This window comes from Phalaenopsis equestris, unplaced genomic scaffold (assembly GCF_001263595.1).
Source record: "Phalaenopsis equestris unplaced genomic scaffold, ASM126359v1 Scaffold001304, whole genome shotgun sequence".
Taxonomy (NCBI): domain Eukaryota; kingdom Viridiplantae; phylum Streptophyta; class Magnoliopsida; order Asparagales; family Orchidaceae; genus Phalaenopsis; species Phalaenopsis equestris.
The window spans coordinates 228-26,493 of NW_018165743.1; the positions used below are offsets into that span (position 1 = coordinate 228).

Genomic DNA, 26,266 nt, shown 5'->3' on the forward strand with positions numbered 1-26,266 from the left:
CCATCCAAAAAACAAAAATATCTGTGCCCCGATAGCCTGTCTAAAATTTGACCCAAAAAAGATAAAGGAGAGTGACCTTTCCTTATGATGAGATTTAATTTTCTATAATCAATGTAAATTCTCCACCTAGTGACTTATCGAGTTGGAATTAATTCATTCGTTTCATTAGCAGATACAATCACCCTTCATTTCTTAGGAACACAGTGGATTAGACTAACCCAAGCAATGTTCCGAGATAGGATAAATAATTACACCATCTAACCACTTTATAATTTATTTCTTTACTCTTTCTTTCATTATTGGGTTCAGTTTCCTTTGAGGATCAACCCCCGACTTATGATTCTCTTCCATTAAAATTCTGTGCATACAAATGGAAGGGCTAATACCTTTAATATCAGTTATCATCCATCTAAAAGTTTTCTTATAATTTTTTAAAGTTTTCATTAATTTTTGTTCTTGATCTTCAGTTAAGTCTGAGGATATTATAACAGGTAATGTAGATGAATTCCCTAGAAAATCATACTTTAAATGTGTAGGTACAACTTTCATCTCTAGTTCAGGAGGTTTTTCAATTGAAGGACTAAAAGATTTACCGTTTTAACTAGTGTTCAACAGCTCAAAATTTTCCTGAACATAATTTGTATCCTCATTAATCTTTTCAATTTTTTATCTTTCAGATCAACATCTTCTTCGTACTCTAGTTCTTCATGTTCCATTTTATCTTCATATATTTCCTTGAAATGACTTTTACTTAAATGATTGATAAGTTTCATTATGAAACATTCATCAACTCTTCTCTTTGTTGGATATTTCATCAATTTTGATATATTAAATGTAACTTGCTAATCATTGACTCTCATGGTTAACTCCCATTTTTGCACATCTATCATAGATCTTCTAGTGGAAAGAAAAGATCTCCCTAAAATGATTGGAATTTCTTTATCTCCTTCCATATCTAACGTAATGAAATCTACAAGAAAGACAAATTTATCCACTTTTACTAACACATGGGTAAGTGATCGATCGATCAACTAACTGAAGAGTTACAAACGTGAGATAAATTTCTCCTAAGCCTAACCTTTGGAAAATAGATAGAGGCATGAGGTTAATTCTAGCCCCTAAATCGTATAGAGCTTTCCCATAAAATATATCTCTTACTGCACATAGAATAGTAAAGCTACCAAGGTCTTTAAGTTTTTAGGAAGTTTTTTTCTGAATTATCGCGCTACACTCTTTGCTAAGGGCAATCGTCTCATTGTCTGTAAATTTTCTTTTCTTTTTAAGAATATCCTTTATAAATTTTACATAGCTCGGCATCTGCTCCAGAGCTTCAACAAATGATATATTAATAGTTAACTTCTTGAATATTTTCAAAAACTATGAAAATTATTTATCTAACTTGTGTTCTCAAAATATCTGAGGAAATGAAGGTGGTGATCGTTCTAAATTGATCTTCATTAGAGAAATATGTTTTTGTAAGTCTTGAGGAATATCTTCATCAGACTTTTCAATTTCTCTTCTCTCTTGCTAAACTTCAATCTCTTTTCGAATTTTCATCTTCAATTTTCTTCTACTTCTTAGTTGAACAAATTTAACTTACTCTTTGTTAAGGTCTTTAGGATTAATTTTTGTATTAATAAGAAGAGTTCCCTAAGGCCTATTGCTAAATACGTTAGCGATTTATCCCAGTTGATTTTCAATATTTTTAATTGTATCCTTGAATTTGTAATTGATTACACATATGTAACACCACTTCTTTTATAGACAACTTCTTCTCCTTAAATTGTTGGTTATTGTTAAATCCTAGAGGATAAGTCGGTCTATAATTAGTACTACCTTGGTTGTTCCAGTTTCCTAATGAGTTCGCTTGATTGTTCCCCCATTGTTGGTTAGCACCACCAGAATTATTATTCCAGTTTAAGTTAGGGTGGTTTTTTCAACCTAAGTTGTAATAGTTAGAACAGAGGTTATTAAGTTTATTGTTAATTGCATTTAAGTCTCAAATGTAGGAAGTTAGAATTAACCATGTCCTAAGGAATTTTCTTCAATCACAAGAGGTGGATGAGATAAATTCATTCCAATTTGATATATCCTTCTTAATATTGCAGCTACTTGAGATGCTAACATAGAAATAGCATCAGAATCATGACACTGCTTATTCTCTTAGGGTTTTCCCTTTCAGAAGGCCATTGAAAAACTATTAGTAGTCATTTCTTCAATTAAAGAATATGCTTCATCAAAAGATTTTAACATTAATGAACCACCAGCAGTGCATCAATATTAGATCTAAGAGGTCCTACTAACCCATTATAAAATGTTTGAATTATTAACCAATCAGACAAAGAATGATGTGGACACTTCTTAAGAAGTTCTTTAAAGCATTCCCAATCCTCGTATATTGATTTCTGTTCAATCTGACAAAAAATATAATATCAGTTATTAGCTTAACAGTCTTTGAAGGTGGAAAATACTTAGCCAAGAATTTCTGTGTTCGGTCACTCCAAGTTCTAATAGATCCAGGTCCTAATGAGTTCAATCACATTTTAGCTTTATTTGTTAAGAAAAAAGGAAAATGCCTAAGTTTAACAACATCGTTAAAGACAATATTATACTGAAATGTGGCACAAAATTCTAAAAAACTTGCAAGATGTAAGTTAGGCTCTTCAGATGGAGTTCCCCTAAATTGGTTATTCTATAAAATCTGAATGAGCAGTTTTTAATTCAAATGTGTTGGCTTCTACGATAGGAGTTTGTGTAATACGATGAATTTCATCTACCGTAGAGTTAACTTAATCTCTTAAAAGTTTTTGTACATTCTCATCAATTTGATTTTCTAAATTCCTTCAAATATCGTAATACACATGCACTATTAAAGAAAAATAACAAAAACAAGCAAAACACATGAATTAAAAAAATAATTATGTATATATATATATATATTTATTTATTTATTTTATTTTTAAAATACACACACAAAAGCACATATATAAACGTTACTACAATTTTCCTATTAAAAATTTGCAGCTCAAATAAAAATTTTCTTAATTCAAAAGGTTTCGTTGCTATCCCCGGCAATAACGCTAAAAACTTGATCAGACCCACAATTACATAATTATTTAAGTCCTGAAAGATGGTCAAAAGCTTGACCCAATTTATATTAAGTTGCTAGTGCGCAAAATTAATTATTATGTAAAGTTGACAGAATGGTTCACACTTTAAGGGTACTATGTAAGTATACATATCATTTCAAGTAATATAGGACTCTAATGGAGTCCTAAGTATCGATCTCATAGGGATAGGCAAAACTCTTATAGGTTGGCTTTAGTAAAATCCTCTTTAAACTGCAGTTAACTTATTTAGGAAATGGTGAAAACTTTTTGCGGATTAACTAATCCTACAGAATTTAAAAGGAATGCTAAGTATGATAAGCAAATACAAAATACAAATGCAAGACAATCTAAAAAACTAAAATGTAAAGTTACCACTAAGTAATTCCAAACTAGCGATATATAAAAGAGTTCAAATTGTATAAAACATCTTTCCCCTTACAATGAGTTTATAATCAGTGTGTGAATCTAATAATTTAAAATATAATTAATGTATTATGTCAAATAGAAGCATACCTATCCTTTACACTCTCTCGAGTGCATAAAGAATATTGGCTAATCCAGAGTCAAGTCCCTAAACCTATGGTTAGGCTGGAAAGATGCTAGTTGTGACTCTAGAGCTCCACGTACCCTTTATCTGAAGGCTAACATCTTGTTTTAGATTCCAAACATCTGAATCAAATTGGAAGTTTTAGCTTGTCACTCCAAAATATCCAAATTATGCCCATCAAAACTTTTTTCTCTATTTATTTGTGCTTAACTCCATAGACTAGATTCTCATCCTTGAAAATAAATGTGATCCTTACTATGTTGAGAAAAGCATAACCCTTTCGAGTCATTATGTTTCACAACAGATTTTAACAAATCAATTGGCCAGATCGATAAATAAATTAAGCATAAAATTTATATCATCACAATTTATGAAATTAGAAGCACTTTTACTAAACTTTATTCCTACACATAACTATTCCTCATTCCAGGGAGAAAGACAAAGGAAACTACTAAGACCTTATGGAGAAGACATAACAACATATGGACTAATAAATAAATATAGGTTTTCAAAACAAGATTAAGTAAAATAAACAAAATACATAACTTATAAATGACTCACTCTCCTTACAATTCCACTCCAATCTCACTTAGAATTGTAGTGAAGAAGATATCTCTCACTTCTCCTCTTCTCCTTCAAATCTAAGCAAGCCACCAAGGAAATCCTTCAAGCCTCAAAGAATTTTCAAGTCCTTCTCTCTCTCATAATTTCTTCCTCCCAATAGATTATTCCTCCAAAAAGGCTCTCCTTGGACTCTCCAGGAGTCTCTTTAAATAGAGCTCTCATAATCACCAAGAGTCACCTCATGCACCCCTTCAAAATTCGTCCATATTCATTGAACCATCTAGAAAATCATTTTTGGTGCCTAAGCACCAAAATTTTGGTGCTTAGGCGTCACTGTCAGACACCTTGGTGCCAGGTCAACTTTGGCCTTTTTGCTTCTTTTGACTCCAAATTGCTCTAATTTCGTTCCAATTGCTCTACTTGCTCTATTTAGTGTAGCTACAACCAAAAACATCAAAAATACCTTTTATTAAAGTGTTATATCATTAAAAATAGTCATTAAATGTGGAAACAAAAGCAAAAAAATTTAGGCATGTCAGTAGCGAGCACAGAAGGAAAGGAAAATAAAGATCGCTTGATTGCAGGAGGAAAAGGAGAAAATTTTGGTGCTGACATGCTATCCTTAAAGAGTTTGGTCTCCAAATTCATACTTCAATTCTGGAAAAGCTATGGGTACTTCACGATCATCTTTTCTTCAATCTCCCAGGTTGCATCTCATTCTGAAAGAATATTCTGAAGCACTCTGACTAAAGGAATAGATCGGTGGCAAAGCTGCTGAACTTCATGTTCTGATATGTGATTTGGTATTTCTTCATAACATGGGCCACCTCAGATCATCAATGACTCATACCAGATAATATAAGTCATCATGCACATAATGTCGAAGTAAAAAAAAAAGTGAAATACATTGTATACTCCTGCAAGTCTTGGAGGAAGAGTCAAACGATATGAAACTCTACTGAATTTCTCCATCACCTCGAAAGGATCAATGAAACAAGGCTGAAGCTTTCCAAACTAGCTAAATCATGTAACTTTGGGCATAAGTGAAACCTTTAAGAAAAACATGATCTTCAACATTGAATTCAATCTCTCTATTTTTTGGGTCGATGTACTTCTTTTGTCAATCCTAGGCCACACGTAGTTGATCTCAAGTTTGACAAACCTCTTAGTGGCTTGATCCACTAATTGAGGTCCAAATATTCATCTCTCACCCACCTCAAACCAACAAAAGGGGGATCTACACTTTCCGCCATAAAGTATTTCATATGGTTTCATACTGATACTAGCCCCGAACGCTATAATTATAAGCAAGCTCTACCAATGAGATATAGTCTTCACAACTACCTCTAAAGTCTAGAATGCAAGCTCTCAGCTTCTAAATTATGAAGGGTGAGCTCCAACTGTCAATCCATTTGAGGATTAAAAACAATACTGAATTTTAATCTTTTTCCCATAGCTTCTTGCACTAGCTTCCATAGCCTGAAGGTAAATCTTCCATCTCGATCTGATACATAGCTGGTTAGAATTTTATATAGTTGACAACGTTATTTATGTAGATCTTAGCTAACTACCAAATAAGTCTTCTTGATTGGTAGAAAATGAGCTAATTTAGTTAATCTATCAACCACAACTAAAATATCATCATTTCGTTGCTTCGTTCTTGGCAAGCCAACAACAAAATCCACAGAATTCTCCTCCCATTTTACTTTGAAATGGGAAGTGCAATAGACCACCGGGTCTTCGACCATCAGATAGATCAAACACTTAGCTACAAACTCTGCTACAATAATTTTTATACCTGACTGCCAAAATAGCTTCTTAAGATCCTGATACATCTTAGTGTTCCACGGATGAGCTGAATATAAAGTAGAATATGCCTCACGGAGTATCTCATGTCGATGTCCTTCCTGATCTAAAATACACAACCAATCTTGAAATCATAAAGGGTCATCTTGATTGATATTAAATTCGAGCTTTGATCCATTCTTTGTTTTCTCTCAAAGTTGTAGTAACACTTCATCCAACATTTGAGCTACTTGAACACAGTCCACAAGTGTAGACTGAATTGAAAGTTGAAACATGTTGAGAGTAGCTCTTGTCAATATTATCTCGAGCTAAAGTCATTCCATCTCTCATGCTAGCTCTTCCTCCTGAGTGATCAACCATGCAACATCAAAGATTTTCTAATTAAAGCATCTGCAGCCACATTTGCCTTACCAGAGTAGTATTAAATCTCCAAATCCCAGTCCTTAATCAACTCGAGCAATCACCTTTGTTTCAAGTTCAACTTATTATGAGTAAAAATATACTTCAAGCTTGTATAATCAGTTTAGAGTTTACAACGAACACCATATAGGTAGTGCCTCCAAATCATTAGTGCAAATATAACTGCATCTAACTAACCCGACCCGCAATTACGCAATAATTTAGCTTTCAAAAAATGACCAAAAACTTGACCTAATTTATATTTAGTGACTAGTTTGCAAAATTGAAATATTATAAAACTTAGAAAATAGTTTACACACTATGGGTACTACGCAAGCATACAAATCGTTTCAAGTAATATAAAATTTTCTTTTAACGCCCTAGTATCGATCGCACAAAGAAGCGAGGTATGAATCTCCTTAAATTAATTCTAGTCAATTACTATCAGATCTTAATTTGAAATTTTTAAAAAGTTTGGTTTTTCTAAATTTACTGATTTACCATAAAATTAAATTAACTAAATTAAATAAAAACTTAATCTAAGAAGATTAGTTAAAATTTGGAAAGTTTTTATATAATTAAAATATATTTCCCCTTGCGCTGAGATTATAATCAGTATATGAATCAAATGTTTAAAGTTTAAAATATTGTATTGTGACAAATAAGACCATACTTGCATATTTACTCTCTCCCAAGTGCATAAAGAACATTGACTAAGTTAAAGCAAGTTTCAGCTTATGTGGTAGTGCTCGATATGAAAAAAAAAATTATATTTTATGAATACACATATCGGGGAATTTGCATATGCAACGCTTAAAAACTTAATAAACATTAAAAAATGACACCAAATCCTCCAGGTTCTTAAATCTCATTTCTCCCATGTTTTACCTTAAAACCAAGATTAAGCAAATGGCACTGGAAGATGATTTTACAGGATTTAGAGAAGATGTGCACGTGAAGGAGAATGTGAGGAAAGCAGAGCAAGACAAGGGTTAACTTCCTCAATGGTTTCAGGTAAAAGCGGACGAAAGAAGGATGAAGTTTCAGTGATTGCTGCACACCTACGATCCCACCACTATCTTCTCAACAAACTAACCATGATTGTATCACAGGCATTCAGTCACAAGGCTGACGGTTTTGTGTGAAATCGAGAGAGGAAGGGAGATTGGGAGGATGTTCCGCCCTTAGCCCACTCTTATAGAGCGTCGAGGTAGTGGTTCAAACAAATCGGGAAGGCGACAACGACTCAGAGAGAAAAATAAAGAAATCGCGAGTCTAAAATCAGGTAGTTGATAAAATAGCGAGCAAATAAGGAAAGGAGAAGAAAAGATTGCATGATAGCATGAGAAAAAGGAGAAAATTTCGGTGCTTACAATAATAGGCATGATAACAAAAGCAAAAATGGCTAACAGAATGCACAAACAAAATATATGCTTAAAGAAAATCCGAATATATATATAGACACACACACACACACAAACATAACCACATACGGGCACACATGCACAAATTCATAAAATCTTAAGAGCTAACTGAAAGAAAAAAAAAAATCTGCAACGGTCCTCAATGGTCAATTAAACATTATGTCAAACCTAGGAAAATTCAAAAACCCAAATTTCTTAATAACAAATAACTTGAGCAAAAAACTAAATGGCCTCGAGCAAAGAACTAATATAAACAGTACATAATAAGACCGAGATGGTTCAGACAGTGATGAGCGAAACAAGAACAAGACATGAAAAAATAAGACTGCAAAACACTATGAAATCATTATCCTGCCTTCAAATCAGACAGTATAGCCCAAAAACAAAGTCAGAATTACAGCAATGAGTGTCAGGTTAATATTTTAAACCAACCAGAATTCGACAGTCTTCCTGCCCAACCCATCTTTCGTGCGGAGAGTAAATAACATGGTATTGGCCTTCTTAGGATTATTCTCTGTCACAGAATGATTTTGAGAAGTGGCTAAGAACTGAGACGTTGGACACTATGTTTTGAGATTCTTTGCCATCTCATCAACGTCCAATTCAACAGAAAGCACAGAAGAGTCTTTTTCCATGGCAAGATGGCTGTTAGATGCAAAACATTATATACCAGAGAAAATATGTATCATAAAATTATTGTTAATATAAAAATTATAAGAGACTTAAGGGGAAACCTATTCTGCACTGGCCCGTGATCAACAGCTGATCTCATAGCATATATGACCCGTCCAATAATGTCACTCATTGGAACTGGACCGAACAATCTGCTGTCCCTTGCTTCCTGGGTCCAGGGAAATAGAAACGGATAAACGGATGAACGATGAACGGATAAAAGATGCATTTGGCTAATAGCAGAAGTTCGTCAAAATGATAGAAAGTGCTTATAACTTAGGTATCATCCTAAAAAAATAGTATCATTTGTAAGAGATTGTGATTAATATATCTAAAACGTCAACATTATCCATCACATAAGATCATTAAGCAATTTCTCTCTCTGTATCTTCGTTATTCTGCTTCCTAAAAGCGAGTCTTGTTTTGAGGGGCAAAGCCAGAAAATTATTTTGGTGGGGGCACAAACTATCAATTTTAAAAATACGCTTTATCATTTTTATCAGTTCAAGATAAAATAATTTACATAACTTTGATAATTCCAACATAAAAGATTGCGTAAATAAAATATAGATTTTGATTTTTTAATTTATTTCATAATCTTGATAAAATTATTAAATTTTATGATTATAAGTTTATTTATTTATTTTGCAAAAATTGAAAACTAATCAAATATAGTAGAAAAATTAGATTAAAATATCCCGAGTAATTAAGAGTAAAAATCTATGCATATATTTATGTTGATTATATGTAAACATTGAGTAATTATCTTCAATATTTGTGCATTATCTGTAAATTAAAATGATTTATATAATTTTTTAAATAAAATAAAAATAAATGTTATAATATTCATTAATATCCATCTACTACTACTAAGAAAAATTTAATATAATTATTAAAATTTTATACTCAAATAATAACGAAGAATCTAGCAAATAAACTAGTTAATTTGTTTGACTAAAGCTCAATATTAACTTAAAATTTAATATAAATTATAATAAAAAGTATATTTTAATTTAAATAAATATGCTTAAAATTTAATTTAAAATTAACTTACTAATTTGTATTATTAAAAAAATTATAAATTAATTAAAAACAAACTAAAAATACTAATTCCAAATTTTAACGTTTTAGCTTAAATAATTAATATGCACTTTTGAGTGAAACATTAGAGTTCACAAATTTGCACATTTATAAATGCATAGAAAGAATAATAAATAAATCCACAAAAATTTCATGCAATATGCTTAAGCTTTCTACCTTTTATATTTTTAGTCCCACTTCCTAAAGAGAGAACTGAAAAGTAATGTTTATATGAAAAAACACAGCATATTAGATTAAACATTTGGAGTAATGTGCAGGGGTGTAGACATGAGAAGTGGTTCTTAAATTTATCAAAAAGGCTTCAAAACATTTAAAAAAAAAAAATCTAGACACAGTTTAATTATTTTAATTTGTTAAGTTTTAATAAATTATTATTTACCTAACTGCTCAATAAACTCAAGCTTGAGTTACCTAGGAGCTTGAACAGAAATGCACCCCGAAAAACTAAAATAGGGTAATTTATTAAAAAAATATTAAGTATATTGGGTTGGGTCAGTGGGGCAGGGGCCTTAGTGCCCCCACTGTAGCACCGTCCATGCTCATTTCATAATACTCCTGAAACTGATTTTAGGGGTGAAAAATCAAAGACACTGAGAAACCCACACAACCACTACTACAATTTACAATCTGAAACACAAATCATAATCTACACGAAGCCTCAACTTCAGCTTTTCTATACAACAACAACAACATCAACAAAATCTTTATCCCACTAAGTGGGGTCGGCTACATGAATCTTTTTTCTCCATTGCGTCCTATTTAGTGTCATATTTTCATTTAATTCTAATAAATTAAGATAAGTTTTTATACAATATGCCCAAGTCTTCCTAGGTCTACCTCTGTTTTCTTAATATAAGTCGAATCTAAAACATCTACTCTTCTGATTGGATCATCAGATGGTCGACGTTTAATGTGACCAAACAATCTCAGACGACTTTCTCTAATTTTGTTCGTCACTGGAGCTACACTAATCCTATGACGAATATATCTTTCATTTTGCATTTTGTCCCTAAGTGTAAAGCTACTCATCCACCTAATCATTCTCATCGCGACAACATTTAACTTTGTTTCATGCTTCGCTTTTAAAGGTCCATTCAGCGCCATAGAACATTGCAGGTTTCACCAGCATCTTATAAAATTTTCCTTTCAATCTAAGTGGTACTTTTCTATCACACAATAGGCCCGAAGCATTCTCATCTCGACAACACTTTTCTATACGATCAAGTAAAATAAGAAAGCAGGAGGAAGGTCAAAATAATATAATATAAGAGTTTTAAAGTGCCATGCAAAGTGGACTGGACAGAGGCTCATGGTCTTACTAGAAAGTAGCGACATAATTAAAAATTTGATTTAATAAAAGAAGAAAAAAGCAGTAGCAGTGATTGAAGTTAATAAAAAGTTATATGGTCAGCTTTAAATCCTTATCTTTTAGTTTTATGTATTGAACCATTGCTATTAAAAAAAGCATAAATCAACAGAAGCAAAAATTACTCCGACTTTATATACATATATTGTGAAGGCAAAGTCAAAATTTGCACAAATTCATATGTAACTTCAGAAATTGAACAAGAGGCCTACTGAATTAAACCTATTTCAAGCATCCAGTACGATGCAAAATATTCAAGTGGACGTGCAAATACTTCAATAATATATTGATCAACTTTAAGATCCTAATGAGTGAAACATGGGCAGTCATAATATAAAAGATCTGCTTGATAGAAAAACAAAACAGGCTAGCATGAAAATTTTAATTATTGTTTCAATAGTCAGTTAAAGAAATGCGTTAATGTTAAGGAAAACAAGACAAACAAATAATAGATTTATTTTATTTGAATAATCCAGGGTTTAACAGATTGGATCCCTCCGACAAATCACGATGATCATGCAATATGTAATATAAGAATCACAGCTAATTTCATACCAAGAATAGGTTAATTAAACTTAAAAAATAACAAGAGATACCTTTGGCTTTAAAGACTCATCATCCGACAAAACCCAACACTGATCTTTCTCTAAAATAAATGGATCATCCTTTTCATCTTTGGAAGCCATCTCATATCCTTCTACAGCAGCCAATCTTCTGACAATGCGGTCATTGGGCTTCTCAGGATCTTTCATCACAACAACATCTCCAATAAAGACTTGCCTGTAATAAAGAGAACAGATTATTTTTTTGCAATTAAGTTAAGGAAGATTAAAAACACATTCTCAATAACAGATGGCATGCTAATTGAGACTAATCATTTGCAAAAGGTATGTCTCAAAATGATTTCATTCAACGCATTTTGATATTTAGTTAGCGGTGGTTGCACTTATGGATTAGATTGCCATGACATTTGCTATTGTTGCCAAACTCAACCTAATTCCAATACTTCTCTTCATAACCAAGTAATGAATTATAGCCTCTACAACCACTTGATGTCAAAAAATTCTCTCCAAATGGAGTCCTGAATGAAGAAGTCCACAAGGAACTCCTTCCAAGCTTTAGGAGTGTTAGAACAACAAATCTGGTTTACAAATTGAAAAGCTCCATTCAGGGTCTCAAACAACCGTTAAGAGAATGCTTTGAACATTCGCTAAAAGCAATTCACATTGATCACACGATCACTCTATAAATATGAGGATGCCAACAAATCCGGTTTGCAAATTGAAAAACTCCATTTAGGATCTCAAATAATCGTTAAAGAATGCTGTGAACATTTCGCTACTGTGATTTGTCAACAGGGTTACAAGCGATTCATAATGTTCACATGATCGCTCCATAAATGTGAGGATGACAAATCAACAAAACTAATTCTATATGTTGATGATCTTGATGACATCATCCTAACTAGTTACAATATTCTTGAAATAAATTCTTTAAGGAAAAAAGATTTTTAATGAATTTGAAATCAAATATCTTAGCTCCTTGAGACACTTTCTTCACATTGAAGTGGCTAGAAATAAGTCTGGATAACAATATCACCAAGGAAAATGTTATTGACCTTTTGGAAAAAAACTAGGCGACTTGGGTACAAACTAATTACAACCATAATGATCATAATGTAAAGCTGAGTGACCAAAGCACTATCACAACTAACTTATCTATATATTTATACATTTTGCACACACAAGTCTTGATATTTCTTTTGCTATTAGTATGGTAAGTCAATTCATGCATGCGCCTTATAAAATGCATCTTGATGCTGCACCACTAATCATATAGTATCTAAAAGAAAGTTCAGTGAGGGAACTGTGCTTCAAAAAAAGGGGAATCTTCTGAAATTGGGGCATAGATTGGTGTTCATTAGATTAGTTCCACAGTCGACAGAAGATGAACATCAGGATTTAGTTCTAATGTTTGGAATAACTTAATGGCATGGAGTAAGGAATAAAATATTGCAGTCAAAAGTAGTGTAGAAAGTGAGCTAATATCATTTGGCTAATTGGGTTAACATTTTAATCTTGCAAAAGCCATTTTAAAATCTTCCTGTCATCACTATGATAACATAAAATATACATTGTGACAATAAGATTGCTATCAATATTGCTCATAATCCTATCCACCAATGATCGTATTAAACATGTAAAAGCACATTGACATTTCATCAAAAACGAAAATTGAAGCTAACTTACTTTCCCTTATAGCGTTTTCTCAGAAAGAATCTGACATTATGATTCAGTGATTACTTAAACATTTGTTCGAAAAAGAAGATGACAATGTTAGAATATTTAATATCTAAAATCCAACTTCAAAGTGGAGTGTTGACGACTCCATCTATAGGTTATGAACAGGGAATCAATCCGTTCAACATTTGGTTTTTTTCTTTCCTGTTGCATAAGATTTATGTGATCACTTCCCTATCGAAATACACTTATTTATCTTAAATAACCTTGGAAATTAATGATTTCCCCATTAAGCTCACACTAATATTATTTGGAAAGTGCCAAATCATGCTAAATAAATTTTTGGAAGTAATTAACTTTCAGCAATTGTCCGGTCCAAATCATGGATGGTAACATTGTTCTTCTACTTCTTGTGTTTTATTACTTCCTAGCAATATTTTATGAGCACGGAGGCTGGATGAATCACCTTACATCACCTGATCTCACAGACACCAAGGCCTTTGAGCTTTAATGCAACTCATTGAAGTTAGAAAACATGTTAGCCGCTTGGGGTATTAGAGCCAAATTCATGCTAATGTTTAAGAACTCAAGGTACCTGGTGTTGATGGTAAAGTAATTCAAGGATGGCATCCCACTGTCACAGCTATCTTACATCAATTTAGGGGAAGTTCACAACGAGAAAGAGAGGTCTACGGGAGTTTGAATTTTACGAGAGATCTAGTAGCAGTGACCAAAAAGGAACAGAAGGAGAGGGGCGCTATTAGAAATCATGAAGCTAGGAAGTTGATACCGAGGAAGAATCTAAAGAACTTGATGATAGCCTAGTGTATCTCTCTATGCATTAGTAGAACATATCGCAATCTATGTTGATAAGGCATGACAGGCCAAGATGGTCGCTAATAATAGAGGTTGCCCTTAGTTAAAATTTCTTTTTCTCCTATATTTTGTGCATATTCACCAAGATGCTAACACAAGACTTTCATTACTCTACTGGAAAGTTTAAAGATTAGGCCTTAATTGTTGCTAGGTTAAGAGTGGCAAGACTTTTGTTATGAACTGCAGCTAACAATGCCTTTGTCTTCACACTAAGCCAGTCCCACTTTAGCTGATGGCAACTTGAACCCTTCCCACCAATAATAAAGCTAGGATCCATACACATTGGATGTGCGGAATTCAAGAGAATAAAGGGCAAACAAGGAAATTTGAGAGAAACCAATCTAATATCTTTGAATGGCTAAAAGAATACCTAAGAGAGTCCTTTCATAGTTACAGAAGCACTAAATGCTCCTAGAAATTAATTCCACAAATTATCCTCAAAACCATTTTGAGGTTTTATGACTTCACTTGATCATGTTCCTGTCATTGGCAAATTAAATCTGAGGGCAGTAGTGATGAAAAATAAATACTTACTAAAATTACATTAATATTGATAAATTTTATAGAAGGGCTCATAGTTGTTTGTCTCAATAAAAGTGACAAAAGAGGAGTTCATGGAGGTATGAAGATTGTTTCTCAAATGGAGAAAAAGGAGATTACGTCTTTGCCAAAAATATTGTTCAAAAAAGAAAGAAATCATCGTCAGACTCCTCCAAACCTAACAGCTCTAAGGCATCAAGTGAGTATGATCTGGGTTTTTAACTATTATCGTCTCCATCATTCAATAATTTAGTAGTTAATTTTCATTTGTTACGAATAGTAAATTTCATGTCCTCAGACTTGCAGGTCTTCCATAGGATAACTCCAGAAGTTTACAACTTGTAAGCACTTCAATCTTTTTTTTTTTTTAAGTCCTTAGTTGGGAGAGCTCATCCTAAATATAAAAAATTTTCAGGTAACTTCCACTTTCATGGTACGAGAATGCTAACGTTAAATTCTGAGTTGACACTTCAAGCGTAGGAGCGTAGTAACATGAGTTTTTTCCTCCTAAATTCTATAGAGTGCCTAATTTTCAGTTTCTTCCAACATATCCAAAAAAGTCAAGTGCAACTCCTGATTGCTCTGTATCCAATTGGGAAATACCTCGGCAACTATAGAATGGGTCTCTCAGGTACTAGATGTAGAAAAGCAGATCTCAACTATGACTAATACTTGGCAACCAAAGTCCCGGGAGAATAGTTTCCCCAGTGATTGTAGATGTTGTGATTTAGTAGGCCCCTAAAGTGTTGAAAAGCGCTTGTCTGCCCAATCACCAGGGTTGTTAGATATGCTTTTCGATACCGCAATTGACCAACCCGTATTAACGAAAGCAAATATTATTAAGCAAAACAACTAGGGTTTCAATCAAGACTCAAACAGAAATGAAAACATAACATAAATCTCTGGCTAGTGAGAAGAGAGACAACCGGGTGACCGTGGTGAGATGGGCTGTGAGAAGTGGGAGTCAGTTGGAAGGGAGCAAGCTAATTTGTGGGTAGAGTTGGGAGAGGGTTTGGGAGGGGTTGCGGTATTGGAAATCAGTAGGGAAGTGAGGATAGAGGGTGCTAGGTGGAGTTGAGGGTGATATCGGGAGAGGTTGGGTTGTTATGGTGTCTGTAGGAAGGTTGGGAGGTGGTAAACGACGAGCTAGAAGAGTTGAGGTGAGGTGTGATAGCAGCATCGGGGGGGGGGGGGGAGGATTCCAGCAATAGCAGGCAGATTCCCCTGGGTTGTTGGCAGGGAATCAGGGATGAATGAAGGGGATAAACAGCAAGCTGGCGGCTGATGACTGGAAAGGGAAAAGAATGGCAGGCCGGCGATTGGAGCAATTGTTGGCTGACAACTGGGATAAGTAGAGCGGAGAACGTAAGTAAATCCACGAGGATAGTCACCACCTCGGAGCAGGATAAAGCTGGAGCACCATTGTCCTCGAATAAAGCACTAGCAAAGGAAGAAACCAACAGATAGAAAATCAGAAACCCAACAAAATATAACTCTAGACTCAGCAAACACACATATTAACAAAGGATAGATATGCAGGAAAATAAAAAGGAGGGGGGAAACTTTGGGCGACAATTCCAGCCCCTGCTGGACCGACCCTATCCTGTTGAGCCCCTGGCTGATTCAGTTGGACCCAGCCCCGCGTCAGTCTCCCGAGATTGGAGGGGGCTTCGAGTTCATCCGTCGAAGCTTCTGAATCTTCGTAATACGACGCCAAGTTCGCAACATTGAACGTGGCTGAAACATTATAGTCTCCTGACAAATCAATCTTACATGCATTAGCATTCAGCTTTGAAGTATTTTGAAAGGTCCATCTACTCTGGGCTTGAGTTTTCTGAATGCTCTGATATCAAAACAAGTAGGGAAAACAGTAAAAACATGAAAACAAGTTTTCATTAACATTAAAATAGTATTACAACATGACTCGAAGGAAATAACAACACAAGATACAAAACGACACAAAAAGCATTTCTAGATGCGCTCCATTGGGTGGTAGAGGTCGGCTAGAAGGATAGGAAAGATTAGGAGGGATGACGACAATCACGCGAAGGCGGGTGGTTGTGAAGGAAAGGTGCGGGACTATAGGGACAATAAGTGGGAAGGGTAGTAGGTGATCGACAACAGTAGTGGAGTGGTTGGAGGAGCTTGAAAGGAGTTAGGAAGACGGGACAATAATAGTAATCTGCAAGAAGGGAATTGGTTGGGTATTGGGGTGATAGAGGGAGAGTCGGCGGCAGAGGAGTGGGGGAGGAGAAAGTTTAGGGAAGATACAATCACCACCTCAAACAGGATACAACTGAAGCACCAACTCCTTAGATACAACTCACAAAGGAGAAAGAGGCTCCACAAAGGAGATCTGAAACTGAACACACTAAGAACTGACCCTTCACTCACCGGGGACAACTAATTAGAGTCTCCTAAGAAACTTCTACACAAAAGAGGCGAGAATGATCTCGAAACTCCTACAAGCGTCGCCCTCCCCACGGTTTGCGAAGGATTGCAGGACATCGTGATCCCCTCCTGTCTACAGTACCCGCAAAGAGTCGAAGGCCTCCCGTCCCGCAGAAACAAGCGCCTGCATTGGGCGCATTCAACGCCCGCAATCGGGTGCTAAGATAGAACCCACGTTAGTCTCTTGGGATTGGGGAAGCTTCGACTTTATTGGTCAAAGATTCCATTTCGTTATTAGCCATCCTCGTTCCCATTGGAAACTGTATTGTTGCCCAAGGTATTTGAGGGTCTTTCCCAGCTTGCGAGCAAATGCCCATATCGATATGTCCATTTCGGGCAGCGTACCCGCCTATGCTGGTGAATCTCCCCTAAGTAACATATGATCGGTTCACTTGAGTGTGTAGTGATAGTAATCAGACCCTTCTCGCATCGCGGTGGTGTTGTTGGTACAGCGCCATCCTGACATACCCTTTGTTGTACCTGTCTTGTATCAGAAGCGGTTGTCTCATTCCTCTCGTCTGGTGTTATCACTAAAACTAGTTCCAGTGACATTTTACTGAAAAAAGATCCTATGACCTCACTCTGTCGAAGGAGGGTGATGTGCTTCCCATCCTTAATGAAAGAATGTTTTTTTATATCTGTCGTGTTGAGTTCGGTCAAATTGCGACAGTCGTCCCAACAATAGGTGACAAACATCCATAGAGACCACATCTACCAAACATCTTCGGTTGATGCTGACCCGATTCTCCTTCAGCCATGTCAGTGAATACGGCTGAAAATGTCTGAGTTGCGAGTCATAATTTCTTTACCATTTGTGTCGACACAGCATTCTTGTTGTTTCTATCATCGACGATGAGACTGCATACATTTCTACTCACTGTTCAGCGGGTGTAGAATATGTTGTGGCGAAGCCGCTGCAAATCCCTCGTCCTCGGTTTGTAGGATTCGTTGAATCACGAGTGATTCTCCTTCGTTTGGTGGAAATTGATACTCCTCGTCTTGTTCCTCGGCTTTCTCTTCATCACTAATTTCTTCTATGGCGCCTTGAACTGTGAGTGTGACTACCTTGCTCGTGGGGAGGCGGGAGGCAATGTGGTAGTAGTTGCGGCATTGGTAGCACTTTCTGGTTGGCACCGTGCTAGAGGAGTTGCCTTCTCCTACTTCATTCCGCTTTGATCTATAGTGTCATTCCCCTATCTGGGCTTCTCTGTGTCTCTTGAGAGATCCCTGTTAGTCATGGTAATTGTAGGTGACAGCTTGCCAGGAGGTTGTTGCTTGAAGAATGCTTGTTGCAGACTCTGCTTTTGTTGTTTTCTCACCTTCAAGGCTAATGTCTAGACATTCTCTAGCGTCCAGTGTGGGTGCAATTGTACCACATTACCGATGGCGGGTTTCAGACCTCCGAGATATCTAGCTGTCATATGTTCCTCTGGCTCTATCAGCTCACATTTCATCTGCAAGTGGTCGAATTGGGCAGTGAAATCTTCAACTGAAAGATTTCTTTGCAGCAAGTTGTCGAGTTTTAGAAACATGTCCTAGCGATAGGGGGGTGGGAGGTACTTTTTTTGCATTACTTTCTTCATCTTCTCCAATCTAGTGATCTTTTTGTTGCCTTCCCTCTGGCTCTGCCTCTGCCTATGCACATTTTTACACCATAGGAAAGCACTCTTCTCCATCTTAATAGTGGCTAGATTGACCCGTTTGTCATCTAGTACATTTTTTATTCGAAAATGTGTTCAACGGATTGCAGCAAGTCGATAAAATCATCGGGATCCATGCCTCCTTCAAATTCTGGAAGTTTCATCTTGATGCAAAATTCCTGCGGACCTCCATAAGAAGCTTCTTCGCTCGACCTCTTTTGATATTGAATACCAAAATTGCGCAGCCAATATTCTTCGTTCATGTGACCTTCAATGTGGAATGGATTAAGATCCTTGTTTCTATCTTCCCCACGACTCTCGATCACGGTTGAAGGTAATCTCTTCTTGTTTCCCGTCATCTACCGTCATCTAGCTCGGCTAGGCTCCATTGAAGAAGTAGAATTTCACGTTGGATCTCTTCCCGAGTAGAGCCTGTTGTATCCCACCGCGGTGGCAAGACTAGAGTTGCGAATTGAAAGAAAAAAATTGGAGGTAGATTGAGTAAGGGTGGATGTTGGGGAACCCTAGGATAAGAGTAGAGTTAAGTTAGCTCTGATATCAAATGATACTGAAATTTGTAAGGAAAACAGTGGAAACACAAAAAAACAAACTTTCTTTAACATTAAAATAGGATTACAACATTACTCGAACGAAAATAACAACACAAGACACAAAATGACACAAACAACACTCCTAGATGTATCCCATTGGGTAGTGGAGGTCGGCTAGAAGGATAGGAATGAATAGGAGGGATGACGACAATCACACAAGGCGGATGGTAGAGAAGGGAAAGTGTTGAACTATAGGAGCAATAAGTGGGAAGAGTCTCGTAGGTGGTCGGCATCGATATTGGGGTGGTTGGGAGGAGCTTGAAAGGAGTTAGGAAGGTGGGACAATAGTAGTTATCAGCAAGAAGAGGAATGGTTGGGTGTCGGGGTGACAAAGGGAGAGTCGGCAACAGAGGAGTGGGGGAGGAGAAGGCTTGAGGGAGGTAAAAAGGGAAGAAACAATCATCACCTAAGAGAGGATACAACCAAAGCACCACCAACTCCTCAGATATAACCCACGAAGGGGAAAGAGACTCCACACACTGAAGATCTGAAACTAAACATGCTAAGAACTAACTTTTCACACACCGGGGACAACTATTTATGGCCTCCCAAGAAACTTCTACACAAAAGAGGCAAGAAGGATTCCAGAAAAGCCCTTCCCAAAACTCCTACAGGCGTCGCCATCCCCTCAGTTAGAAAAGGATCGCAGGACATCGTGAGAGAATCACGACCCACCCTGTCTACAGTACCTGCGAAGAGTCACAGGCCTCCCGTCCCGTGGAAACAAGCGCTCACATTAGGCGCTTTCAGCGCTCGTAATAGGGCACTAGGGCAGCACCCGCATCATGCTCCTAGTGAGAATCTACCTTTCTCTCTTAAGCTAGATCCACACTAAGTCTCCTCTAAAGGTCAAATTCTTCCTTGTCTTGTTCGTCTGTGCCTGGTGCATGTGATTCTACTTAGTGATCTCTTTTCTTACTTCCTGGTAGAGTTTCTGAATATCGTGCACCTATTCCTCTGTATCCTCACTAATCTTTGAAGTCAGCAGGAGCGGTATAGTTGTGCCCATACACGACCTCAAATGGAGTGTGACCCGTGGTCTGACTTACGGATCTATTGTACGCAAAATCAGTCAAAGCGAAAATCAAATCCCAATGCTTAATATTCTTCCCAAAGAAGCATCTCAAAAGATTTTCAAAGCTCCTATTTACTACCTCTGTCTGACCGTCCGTTTGAGGGTGTGCTGCAGAACTGAATTGAAGCTTAGTGTCTAATTTTCCTGACAGAGTCCTCCAGAAGTGGTTCTGAATCTTGCATCCTTGTCTGACGTGAAGATCCTAAGTATCCCGTGCAGACTCACAATTTCTTCGAAGTATAAGTCAACGACATGTAAGGCATCCAATGTCTTATGACATGGTACAAAATGTGTCATCTTCAAGAATCAATCCACTACAACCATGATTGAATCCTTATTTTGTTGTGTCCTCGGAAGTCCACCACAAAGTCCATGCTAACGTGCACCACAGTGCCTCTAATACTGGCAAGGTGGTGTATGACCCTACATTCTGCCCCTTGATTTTGTCATATGACAAATCCTGCACCACCTGATGTGCCGCTCTACATCTCTCTCTAGTCGAGGCCAAATGAAGTGTTCTCTCATGAGTGCGAGAGTCTTATCCCAGCAAAAATGCCATGCGAGTCCTTCACTGTGGCCCTCCTGAACAATGGAGTCCCTCAGCGAACATCTTAGAGCACACAATTTACTCTGATAAAACAAGTAACCATCGACTCTATAGTCTAACCAGTGGGCTTCTCCTGACACTGCTCCTTGATTTTTCTGAAATCTCTGTTTGTCTTGTAAGGCTTTTTTACTACCTCAAAATTCGCAAAGCGAACTTGCATCGCAGTGATCAACAAGTGTCTACGGCTCAACGCATCTGCTACACGATTTTGACTCCCTGCCTAGTGCTTAAACATGAATTGGAACACATCAAGATCTTCATCCAAACTGAGTGTCGACCCTTCAATTTATTCTGGTTGTTCAAGAATTTCAAGGCTTCATGATCCGTGGATATTGTGAACACACTTGTCTGCAAGTAATAACTCCAGAGCTCAAGAGCTCTCACAATAAAATAATACTTTTTGTTGCACATCGAGTATTTTCTCGAGAAATCATTCAGTTTCTCACTAAAAAAAGTGATGAGGTGACCTCTCTAGCTCAACACTGCTCTTATCACCGCGTCAGATGCATCATACTCTACCTCAAATAGTTGGTTGAAGTCTAGTAGTGCCAAGACTGGCGCTCGAGTCACCTTCTCCTTGAGTGTATTGAAACTATTCTGAGTTGCCCCTGTCAAGTGGAATTTGTCTCCCTGCAAAAACATCAATCAGAGGGGTAGCGATGATATTAAAGTTCCTAGTGAATCACATGTAAACAACGCTAGTCCCAAAAACTGCCTAAGTTCAGTGAACAATTGTGGTATCGTTCAGTGAACAATGGCCTTGATTTTTCTCGGATCTATCTGAATGTTTGCACTAGACATCATATAACAAAAAACATATCTGGTTTGCCATGATGCAACTTCTTTGAATGAGCATCTAGTTTCTCGACGTGCAATACCTTGAACACCGCCCTCTGGTGTGCAAGTGTTTCTTCTCAGATCGGATGTACACTGAATATCATCAAAGTAGACCACCATAAATTTCCCAATATGAGCCCAAAAAATCTGATTCATCAACCTCATAAAAGTCCTAGGCGCATTTGACAAGCTGAAGGGCATAACGGTCCAGTCGTATAAATCATCTCGTGTCTTGCATGCGGTCTTCCACTCGTCTCCTGGCCTCATCCAGATTTGGTGATACCCACTGCGCAAGTTGGCCTTGGAAAAGATGGTGGCTCAATGTAACTGGTCCAAGTGATCGTCCAAGCGAGGTATAGTGAACCGTTACTTGATGGTAAGCATGTTGATGGCCCAACTATCAATGCACATCTCCACGAACTATCCTTCATGGGTACCATTAGGGAGGGGACAACACATAGACTGGACTCTCTTTGACCAATTCTCTTGCAACGAGATCCTATACCTGTCACTACAATATTTCATACTCTATGGGTCTCAATCTGTAGATAGGTCGATTCGACAACACTAATCCTGCTATGAGATCTATGGTGTGTTGAATAAGTAGGTTGATTCGGCAACACCAATCCTGGTATGAGTTCAATGGCGTGTTGAATAACCCTTAGTGGTGGTAATCCCTCAGGAAGACTATCGGTCATCACATTCTAGAAGTCATGTAGTAGTTGTTGTAGTAGTGTTGCTATCTCACTCTCCTCAGTTCCCTCTAGTAGGACTAATGTCAATGCAACTGAAGCATCCCGAAGTGACGGCATAAAAGTGGACCCTTGGGACTAACACCTCTATGTCGCCTACACCTATCACATCCTTAACAGATAATAACACAATTTGTTTCCTGTACTTTTTAAAAGAGAATGTATTCTTGAAGTTGTCGTGTTGAGTCTTGTAGTCGAACTGCCAAGAACTCCCCAAAAGAATATGACATGCATCCATCGGAACCACATCGCACCACACTTGCTTCTACAACTGATCCCCAATTGAAAATTTGACAAAGCACTGTTGATTCACATGTATCCCGTTTCCCTTCTTCAACCAGGTAAGGGAGTAGTACTGAGGATGTTTCTGTGTGGTCAATCTCAATTTCTTCACCATCAACATGAACACCATATTTTGACAATTCTTACAGTCAATGATCAAATGTAGACCTTGCCCTTTACAATACACTTGGTGTGAAAGATACTAAGCCTCAACCATGATTGTTCTCGCTTTGGTTCAGGTTGCAAAACTCTCTATATGGCTAACAATTCTCCCTCGTCACACACAAAAATTCATCACTTGGACTGTCATCCGACTCCTCATCCTCCACCTCCTTGACAATGCCCTGATTTGTGAATGTGACAACTCGGCTCATAGAATAGTTGGAGGCTGTGTCCTTAGCCATGGCACCTGAAACACCTCCTGGCGAGTACTATCTTGGAAGAATTTTCCTTTTTTAGCTTCTTTCCACAATGATTTGTCGTGTCACTCCCCCGTGTTGTCTTGCTAACTCCTCCCAAGGTATCTGTGTTGGTAGCGGTAACTGTAGATGACAGCCTGAATGAAGGTTGTTGTCTGCTTTATTTTTGTAATATTTTCTCCTTTAAGACTAAAATTTAAAGATCCCCAATGCCAGTATGGTTGTAACTACACAACATTGCTAATAGCGGGCTTCAGGCACCTCAGGTACCAAGCTATAGTGTGTTCCTCTAGCTCGACTAGCTCATACTGCATCTGTAATTGGTTGAACTGTGTTGTAAACTCCTCTGCTGCAGGTGGAGTCTTAGAAACATATCCTGGCGATGACGAGGTGGAAGGTATTTCTTCTGCATTACTTTCTTCATAATTTCCCACTTAGTAATCTTATCATTGACTCTCTTTTCCTCTATCTCTATAAATTTTCCAACCACAAAAAGGCGTTCTTTTTCAGTTTGATGCGGCTAATTTCACCCGCTTATCCTCTAGCAACCTCTTATATGACAAAATTTGTTCGACAAATTGCAGTCAATTAATAAACTCATATGGATCCATACTTCAATCAAATTCTGGCAAAACCATTGTGAATACGAAGTCTGTGTGTCCTCCTGTGCGAGCTCCTCTCTCAGCCTCCTCTGATATTGAATTCCGAAGCGGCATGGACGGTATTCTTCATTGATGATGTCTTCCCTATGGAAACAGATTCAGATCCTCATCCCCATCTCCCATTCGACTCCCCAGATCATGATCGAGGGTAATCTCCCCCTAGGTTTCATCATCAATTTCCGCGAGCCTCTGTTTAAGTCGATGGATCTCCCTCTGTATCTCATCCCATGAAGGTTCCGACATGTCTCTGTGGTAGCATGATTAGAGTTTGGGTTTGAAAGGAGTGATTGAGGATAGAAAAAAAAAATGGAGGGGTAAAGCAGATGCTAGAAAACCCTAAGATATGAATAGGGTTAGGCTAGCTTTGATACGAAATGATACCCGAATTAACCAGCCCACAATAACAAAAGAAAACATTATTAAGCAAAAAAACTAGGGTTACAATCAAGATTCAATAAATGAAAACACGACAAAAATCTCTGGCTAGAGCGAAAAGGGATAGTCGACTGACAGTAGTGATATAGGTTGCGAGAGTTGGGAATCGGTTGGAAGAGAGCAATCCGGTTTGCAGTTGGAGGCAGGAGAGGGCTTATGAGGGGTTGCGATGTAGAAAGGTTGTAGGGGCATGAGGTTTGAGGGTGCTATGTAGGACTGAGTGTGATATTGGGAGAGGTTGGAATTGTTATGGTGGTTGTAAGAAGGTTGGGCGGTGGTAAACAGCGGACTGGAAGGGGTGGAGATGAGGTGTCATAGCAGCAAAGGGGGTGGGGGAATGGATTACGACAACAGTAGGATTGTGGGGAGGATTCCGACAATAGTAAGCAAATTTTGTTGGGTTGGCAGCAGGGAACCAGGGAAGAGGGAAGAGGGAAGGGGATGGAACAACAGGCCGGTGGCTAGCTGCTGGTAGCAGGAAAGGGGAAATAAAAGCAGACCAGCGGCTGGAACAAGTGCTGGCCGGCGACTGGAGCAGTTGCTGGCCCACGGCTGGCACAAGGTAGGGTGGAGTGCGAGAAGGGAATCGAAGGGGATAGTCGCCACTTTAGAGAATGATACAGCCGGAGCACCTGTCCTCGGGTACAACCCTAGCAAAAAAAGAAATCAACAGGTAGAAAAGCTGAAACCAAATAAAACATAGTCTTAGGCTCAACAAACACACATATTAATAAAGTACAGCTAGGCGGGAAAACGAAAAGGAGGGGGGAAGTTTGGGCGACAATTCCTGCCCCTGCAAAACCGGCCCTATCCCGCTAAGCCTCTGGCAAGTTCACAGGACTCGGCCCCGCATCATTTTTCTTCAAGAGATTAATGAATAGCTTATTTGTTGCCTTGCCTTAGCCATAAGTTTAAGGATAGTGATCAAAAAGAATTTGAGGTTTGAGGTTGATGTCATTAGAATAAAAAATAACTATCTTATTCTTGAAGAATTGAGGACCATTAACAATGATGATGACGAGAAGAAGACCAAGCTTAGTAAAAAGTCTTAACAGAAAAATCTTGATGCAGCTTTGATTATAGGATGTGTTAAAGCAACGACTTCAATATATAATGAAATAAGCCACAAAAATAAGCACGAAATTAAGTTGCCAAGGCGCCAAGAGAAAGCGATTGATGAAATCCATCCCCTAATGACAAACGACAATGAAAAAAATAATAAGTTGCAGAGCTCATGAGCTTGTCAAAAAGTGTAATGGAGTTGATGGTTTTTATAGTACAGGGCAAATTTTTTGCCATCATCTCAGATGGAGGGCCAATTATAGTTTTAATTGAGCTCCTTTCTAATCAAGTTCTCAGAGGCATGGTAATTTCCACACTTTCAAAAATTAATTTATTAAAACTCTTCTCATCTCAAGACAAGATACAACTTAGGTTATTCCCGAGAAGAATTTCCTAAACAGATTGCCTTCCAAGAGAAAGTACTTAGCCAAGTTGATTACCTTCATGCAACATTGCTCCTGATGATAAGAGTAAATCAACAATATTCTAAGGTAACTTATGGACAACCTATACTAAGATATCATGAGGGTTTCTAAACTTATATTTTTATTAGTTAATTGTCTTCTCCCAAAATATGTTGGATACCAAAGCATTTGAGCTTCCAGATTAAGCTCTTAAATCTCTTCAAGAGGGCGACATCTCGAATCCCATAGTTTCCCAATAGATGATTCAACATAAGCTGAAAATTTGAGAAGACTTCCAACATCATGGCTTTAACACAACAATAAGATGTAGACAATGACGTGGGAACTTACCGGCCGTGGTATTGTAGTAGCTACAGTACCGCG

At 37.4% G+C, this 26,266-nt stretch overlaps 1 protein-coding gene across 1 annotated transcript in view; it reads right to left on the bottom strand.

The window, feature by feature from the left end:
• Positions 1 to 8,060: 8,060 nt before the first annotated feature.
• LOC110033838 (mitochondrial inner membrane protease subunit 1-like) overlaps positions 8,061 to 26,266 on the bottom strand; it is a 50,323-nt gene continuing 32,117 nt past the window's right edge. The window contains exons 3-5 of the mRNA XM_020737955.1: positions 11,586 to 11,769; positions 8,585 to 8,691; positions 8,061 to 8,495 (exon numbers count right to left, since the gene is read on the bottom strand). Coding sequence (XP_020593614.1) covers positions 8,414 to 8,495; positions 8,585 to 8,691; positions 11,586 to 11,769 — 373 coding nt within the window. The 3' untranslated portion in view covers positions 8,061 to 8,413. The remainder of the gene's footprint in view (positions 8,496 to 8,584; positions 8,692 to 11,585; positions 11,770 to 26,266) is intronic.